Raw genomic sequence first — 8,015 nt, 5'->3', positions numbered from 1 at the left:
ACATACACACAAACAAACACACACACACAAACACACACACAAACAAACATTCACAAACACAAACATACACACACACACAAACAAACACACACACAAACGTATAAACACATACACACACAAACACACACATAAACACACACACAAACATACTCACACAAACATACACACACACACATACAAACACACACAAACATACACACACACAAACGTATAAACACATACACACACGCACAAACATACACACACAAATATACACACACAAACATACACACATACAAACACACACACACACACACACACACACACACACACACACACAATCAACTCGCTATTGCTCAGATGGAAAATTTCAAAATGAACCTGGCCTCGACGCGTACGTTATATGTTCAAATCCCAGTCTGTGGTCCTCTTGAAAATTTTGTCTTTTTTGTTTTAGTTTAGGTTTTACGGCGCTCACATTTGCATAGGTCATCTGAGCGCCATGGGGTGGATGTCAACAAATAAGTCCTTACAGGGAATCAGACTCACTCTGCTCACCTCTCTAGCTTCAACGCCAAAGTCTGCTTCGACTATCAAGGCACCCCGGAAATATCGGGTCACAAGAGGGTGACAAACATACAAAAGAATTAGAGGAGAAATGGCGATAGTAAGCACTTGGAAAGAAAAAGCAGCAGTTCCCTGTTGCAGTTCAGGCACAGTTATGAGCATGGCATTGATGAATCAGCCCATTTACAATTACAACTTTACCGTGCATAAGAACTCGAGATATCAATGCCCCCCCCCCTTTTGGGAATGGCCTAAAGACACCTCAGTCAGTATCCCCGTCCCGGAGGTGGGGTGGGGTGAGGGGGGTGGGGGGTAGATTTCGTCTGAGCCGTGTGTCCAAGCGGGGGATCGTGTCCGCAGCTTTTGAAACTCGTGTGTCTAGTAGGGCCGTTATTTCACCGCAAACACAAAATTAGTTTTAGTTTTAGTCGTAAGAGTTTTACAGCACTTGAAACACAATAGGCAGCAGTATCGGTGTTGAAGATTAGGGGTGTTACTACGAGAGTAACATACAGAGAAAAGAAGGAGGAGAGATAAGAGGGTGTTACTGAGAGTAACATACAGAGAAAAGAAGGAGGAGAGATAAGGACGATGGATGATAGATAGGAAAGAAGGAGCAAGCCACAGCACAGCACCAGCCAACCACCCTCAAAGTCAAAAGAGAAAGCGGAAATAGAAAAGGGCCAAAAAGAAAGCCCGTGTCAGAGACAGGGAAAGGGGAACAAGGACATGGAGTCTGTACACTCCACACTCTGTGAATCAGGAATCAGGGAGCCAATGGGTTGGGCCCAAAGTGCAGTCAAAAGATCGTGGTGCAACTTATCCTCAAATATCTCTTAAACGGGTGAATCAATGGCATCTCTACTTTGCATAGCAGTTTGTATCAATTTGTCGTAACTAAATTATATTTTTCTGGAACAATTGGGGCTAGATTTAAAAAAACTTTTTTCATAAATTTATATAAAATACTTGAAATCTCTGTCACGTGTAAAATGGTATTGTTCACAGCACTTCCCGCTTTTCACACACATTTTGATTACGCATATGGCCTACGTCACAGCTCATCAAAGACAATTTTTACTTACAAAACTTGTTATAAGAAATTTTAGTTATAGTGAACACATTTTTTGCACTAATGGCTTTCAAAACATGCGTTCAATAAGCATAATGTCCGGATTAGAAAAACCTGACGGACCTATTTGCCCCAGCTGTAAACGTTTACAAATCTGTAGAAACCACCAACTTGGATTTTTTATTAGTATATATTAAGGAATTTTCTAGAATACAGCTTGCAGGCGTTTACAAAAATGTTGATCTGTTAAGACAAATTGATACAAGTCACTGAGCAAAAATTGGAGAATGTATGTTCGATAGTTGAGATATTTGTAAATAAGTCGAACCACGAATTGTTGACAGCACTATAAAAGGTGGCAACGCTGAATGGCCCCCTCCCCCCCCCATCCCCCACCCTTTCTTCCAACAATATCATTGTCATCAACAACATCCACAACAACAATCACCAACACCATCATTACCACCACCACATCAATAACAACAATCATCATCATCTACAGTAACAACAACAACAACAACAACAACAACAACAGCAACAACAACAACAACAACAACAACTGTTGCCCCTCCCCAGCCCGTCGTGACCCAAAAAGGGAACAGTCATCTTGAACAATTCTGTTACTCAGCAATGTGGCCAGCCAACGGCGAAAGCCGCCAATGTAATCTTCCTTCACTGTATTGGACATGTTTTAATGTATTCAATACCTGGTGGCTATCGTTACGTTAGCGGATATGGCTTCATACACTACTACCCCCTGATTGTAGCATCGTTTCTCTAATACTAATTGAGAATCTTTGATTGCATGTCATGATCCAAAAATAGACCAGACTTTTACATAGATATTTAAAAAATACTGTATGATATTTTTTAGTCATATATATATTTTGAAACATGAAGCAATAACAATAATCAGTACCTTGTAATGAGACAGTGAAAACAATAATTAAAGGCAACAGAAATGTGATTTCTTAGGAGACTTGAGAATTTCATGGAAGGAAAAGAAATCAAATGAGGCAAAGCTGAAAGAAGCTCACGTGGTCGATGCAGTAATATGAACAAATAAGACGAGACAAATGCGGTTTCTGGGACACTTGAATCCACCAAAAGACTAAGAACATCTCGCTCTCACTCTCACATAAAAAATAGAAGGCACAAAGGTAGGGGAAGACCAAGGGCAACTTATTCAGAGAACTTGAACAGTGGGTGGTGGGGAAATATAGAATCTGGCACTTGATGATGATGATCTTGTCATTTTCGTACACAGCTAACACTCTGTTCTACATGTATTTACCTAGTGCAAACAAAGGAGCAAAAGAGATCTTCTAGTTTTAGTAAGGTTTTACGGCGCTCGCAACTGCATAAGGTCATAAGAGCGCCAAGAGGTGGATGTCAACAGAGAAGTCCAAACCACCAAAGCTTGAGAGTCATTGAAAACTGAAAATTTATATTTTTGTGCCTTTAATCAATGTTTTTCAGTAAAATCCACATAGAATTGTGTTTTTTATGGACATAAAAGATGTTGAGCCAAAACAAGAAAGTAAGAAAAAAATTGCTAATCGGCATTTGATGAGCCCCTGATTTCACCACGATGCCTCACATATGTCGATTTCATTTGTAGAACTAAATCTATTTATTAGCTAAAAATCAACTTCGTTCATCCTGCATTGGAACTGAACACTCAAGTATTAACACTTTCACCACTTCACTACATACCATTCAAAGGCACAACTCAACAGACGGTGATCTGACTAACTATGCCACGTTCAATCTGCTCAAGTTCACGGTCACAGAGTCGGGGCTAGACTTAAAATAATGGCAAGACAATGAACCAATCACAGTTCACTTGATCACTCCACTAGACAGCACCATGGACTCACAAATTAAGGGCATAGAATTGTGTACAGTCTGAGATTGCCTTTATTTTTAGACTGCCAACTGTGGGCTATGTTTGGGCAAGCGCACATTTGAGATGAGCTATCTTATCAATATTTATTTACTGTCAAACTCGCTACAAGTGTCGTCATCGCGTGTGTTAGCCCAAAGAGCGATTTATAGGTCAGATTACCACTGCTGAACATCCTATTATGTTAAGTTAACTCCTTATTTCCGGCTAGCCGCTCCCAGCAGCTCGTGGTCGGAATCCCTGTGCCGGCGAGCCACGCACATTCTTTTACAGCGACTTCGACATCAAATTACTTTTTGGCAATTGCGGAAAACAAGTCTCTTTTACCGGAATTGTGTTCATTAGAAGAAGAACTATCGAAATATGTTCACTTGAATGACCAAAATAGTGATGTAAATGTCAATCTTAGATTCTGAACCAAAATAGGGCCCTGGCATAGTGGGTCTACAACCCTCAGAGATGAAGAGTTAAAGCGCATGTACTTTGGCCTGGCATAGTAGATGTTTTCACGGCGCTTTAGGGACATAAATGGCTGTTAAGACTCCAGGGAGGACCTTGTATTGATAAAAGATTTGGCTAGTGCTTGCGGCTGACTTCTTTTATTTTCCATTTGTGGCTGCTTTACACAAAAGAACATGAAAAAATTTTGGGCAGCAGTGCATGTCCGCGCTCTATGGACAGACCACGCCTGGTCAAGACGTATTTTATATAGAAAAGGTCTGGTTCATTTTAGGGTCCAGACGTACCAGTTGCTAGTAAATATCGACACACCGGGAAGGTTAATTAAGAGGCAGGAGCCCCGACCTAACGCCCATCTCTGATAGAACCTGACAAAGTGGGAGAAGAGCCTTCAGGCGATTACAACAACAACAACAATGAGAACATCGATAACAACAACAACAACGAAAACATCGACGACAACAAAGACAACAACAACAACAACAACAACAACAACAACAACAACAGCGCACAGTGCTGCCACATGTTTGGACAGTGCGTTGTATCAAGCAGAAAACACTTACCTGATTTGTCAGCTGGTGAACCTTTTCTAAGCCAAACCAGAAGTTGCCGTCCAGGTCGCCAAATCCGTTTTTATAATCGTCCCAGCCACGGAAAAAGTCCACGGCCGCTGAAGCCCGTCTCTGTAGACATGATAATAACAATAAATCGCATTTGTACAACGCAGATCCATGCTTGACAGCAAACTATATGCATTTTTCAATCTATATTATATTCGTTCGTTCACTTTCGTCTGACCGCGTTTAAAACGGGATAAAAACAAATCACTCTGTTTAATCTTTCAGGGTCTTTGCACGCGGGGTCTAAAAGTTAAACGACCAGCAGAATCTAAAAGCCCATTCCTAAAAGTCACTGCAAACTAAGGTTCCCACACGTTTTCTTTGATGCAAGACTAGAGCGGGTCCAAAAACTAGTAGGGGATTTACAGCATACTCCTAAAACATTTAAAATTAAAAGTTGACATATTTCCCTCAACACTACTCCTTAACGTTTGCCTAATAGGGGGTGCCCACATACGCGCTCGGGTCAGGTCGGGTCTGGTCGGGCCTATCGGGTCGGGGTTTCAGTGCACACTACAGCCCCGTCGCGGTTGTACTCGACGACCTGGATGTTAAAGTAGAGAAACCTTTGACCTACATGCGACTACACAGAGGGCGTAAACCCGGGCTACGATTGGCTGGACTTTTGACCCACGAATACATGATATATGCCTACCGTACTCTTGGACTGTGTGTGTGTGTGTGTGTGTGTGTGTGTGTGTGTGTGTGTGTGTGTGTGTGTGTGTGTATGTGTGTGTGTGTGTGTGTGTTCGTGAGTACTTGCTTGCTTGCTAACTTGCTATAGTCTACGCGTCCACCAAAATAAGATCATTTCCAGGCCAGGCTAATGTACGAAGTTTACGCATGGTGTAGAAGCGACTCAAAAAGATCCGCGTCCACCGACATCAGACCAGCGAAACCTATTTTTAGCCCAGTGTGTTATGATTACGAGAACAATAGACAGCACTGGCGATTTATTTACCACATAAAAAAACTAAAAAGCAACAAATTATAATTGTATGGGAAAATTGTTGGTAAGCTGGAAGGATGAGAAGAAGGGGGAAAAAAAGAAGAAAAAAAAGCTGAGACTGGGATTCAAACCTACGCTCACAAAAAATATCTTTCGTTTCAAACGCAGACACACTGTTCACTCGGCCATCAGAACTTTCATCAGGGAAGGGTAGATTAAGCTTCATATTTACAGCACTGTTTCGGGAAAGGCAAAGCGTCAAAATAAATCGAGATGTAGATCTAGAATCTAGGCCTAGATCTAGTGGACTGGCCGATAAGGTCTGGAGAAAACAAAAATTGGCGGAAAATTGGAAGCACTAAAAATTAGATAGCGTAGTTCTAGATCTAGACACGTCCTTAGCTAGATTCTTGGTCTAACATGGCCTATTTTTAGCCCTCCTGGGAACGAAATAATCTAGATCTAGATCGAGGTCAAGTGCTTTGATTTCATTTTTCTGCTGTTTTTCAGCACAAATCTGCTATTGTACAACATATTATAATGAGATACAACTTTATTGATCATGTAAAGTGCAATGAAGAAGCAGAAATGTACTTAAAGATGCAAATTTCCTTCCAAAATGAGTCGAATCGAGACCAGAGTACCTATTTATTACTTAATGTATTCATGGGTCAAAATGGACACGTGACTCAGCCTTGCTGTGATTGGCTGCAAACCACCCGATCGCACGATTCGCAGGCCAGAAAACAAACGCGTTTGTTTTTGTAGGTCACCGATCGCGTCGATCGGTTTGTGCCACGATCGCCGCTTTGCGCCCTCAATTTGGCTATCCCTGACTACCCGATGGGCCCGACCCGACCCGACCCAATCGCGTATGTGGGCACCCCCTATAAGAAACACGATTCAAGAGACTGGGTAAGTATTTTTCGAGACTCACATGGTGCACATGGAGACGACTTGACAGCCGGGGATGAAATCTTCAAACTTACACTGAAATGTGGGGGCAGGGCGGTGTCACTGTCTAAAAATGAGCAATTTGCAGGCAAGGCTAGCCTACTGTAAGTAATCTATTTGAGTGATCCTGTGTATGCATCCAAAAAGCGGTTTTTAATATAGGCCCCAAAAAGAAAAACTCCTACAAAAATATTTTTGTTTGGTCGCTGGCCTGCAGAAGTGCCATGCAAAGTGTCGTGGGCAATTCTTCAATGAACTAGAATTCTTTTTACGTGGTCAGACGAATGTAAACAAGCTATACCCAGGAAGACCATAAAACACCCAGAAACATTCTTAGCTTCCCAAGAAGTATACAGAGCAAGCAGCCCATTAAGCGCTCAAACACCAACACACTGACAAAATCTGTTGCTGTCAAGAGCAGGATACCCATTCCTGATAGTGTGAAGTGAGGGAAAATTGGTGTAAAGTGCCTTTTCCAAAAACACAACATCGGTTCCCTGGCAGGATTCGAACACACAACCTCACGGATGCAAGTCCGAGAGCCTAACCACTAGGCCATCGATGCCACTGAACATTACATCTGTTAGTGAGGCCGTTGTCGGGAAGAAAGAGAAATCATCATCATCAAAATTTGATGTAAGATCAGCGACAGACATCAGCGATCATGGTTTGCCATTCATTCCTTTGCTCGGATGCTCTAAAAAAAGCGACATTATCCTGACCTTTCCCCGTCACCCGTCTATTTAAGCTCTTCAAGTAGGTTGCTCTGGGTCTGCCCTTGCCTTCACTTTTGCCAGTGAGAGCTGTAAGTTCAAGTCTTTATGTCAAATCAAGTGTCTAAGAAACTGTGAAAATACATTATGAAAAAAATCTTGCTGATTTACAGTTAATTCTAACTTGGAAATAAAGTCAAACGCAGTTATAAAGAGTGTTCATAGCAACACTACATATGAGAAGTTTTTGAAGATTTTCCAAGTGAAGAACATTTGATTCGCGACGAAGAGGAATCAGGCACTGGTCAATATTGGGGAATATGGAGTTATTAGAATTATTTTAAGAAGAGGAATCAGGCACTGGTCAATATTGGGGAATATGGAGTTATTCGAATTATTTTAAAGCTTGTTCATTTGCCATGCTTTTGATTTGTAAAAAAAAAAATACCAGTCTATCTTGAACTTGTGTCGAGATATTTGCGATTGATGGAGGTTGTAAAAAAAAAAATACCAGTCTATCTTGAACTTGTGTCGAGATATTTGCGATTGAAGGAGGTGGTGTCAGAGGTAAACTTAGCGTTTATTTTTTTGGTACCTTTGATCACTGTTTTTCAAAACAATCAATAGAGAAATGTTTTTCAAACGGACATAATAAGTCTTGAGTCAAAAAAACAATTTTTTAATCGATAAAAATTGCCCAAACGGACATAATAAGTCTTGAGTCAAAAAAACAATTTTTTAATCGATAAAAATTGCCCAACATGCAGAAAAATACCAGTTGCCTATGGACCTGCAC

At 41.2% G+C, this 8,015-nt stretch overlaps 1 protein-coding gene across 1 annotated transcript in view; it reads right to left on the bottom strand.

Annotated features, from left to right (window-relative positions):
* Positions 1–4,666, bottom strand: part of LOC106012949 (ficolin-1) — a gene marked incomplete at its 5' end in the record, with an annotated part of 5,661 nt that extends 995 nt beyond the window's left edge. The window contains 1 exon segment of the mRNA XM_013087372.2: positions 4,547–4,666. Within this exon segment, the coding sequence (XP_012942826.1) occupies positions 4,547–4,666 (120 nt within the window).
* Between the last annotated feature and the right edge of the window lie 3,349 nt (positions 4,667–8,015).

The sequence above is a fragment of the Aplysia californica genome, unplaced genomic scaffold, assembly GCF_000002075.1.
Source record: "Aplysia californica isolate F4 #8 unplaced genomic scaffold, AplCal3.0 scaffold00580, whole genome shotgun sequence".
Classification (NCBI taxonomy): domain Eukaryota; kingdom Metazoa; phylum Mollusca; class Gastropoda; order Aplysiida; family Aplysiidae; genus Aplysia; species Aplysia californica.
Note: the sequence above shows the minus strand (reverse complement) of the source record. Positions and strands in the feature narration are given on the sequence as shown.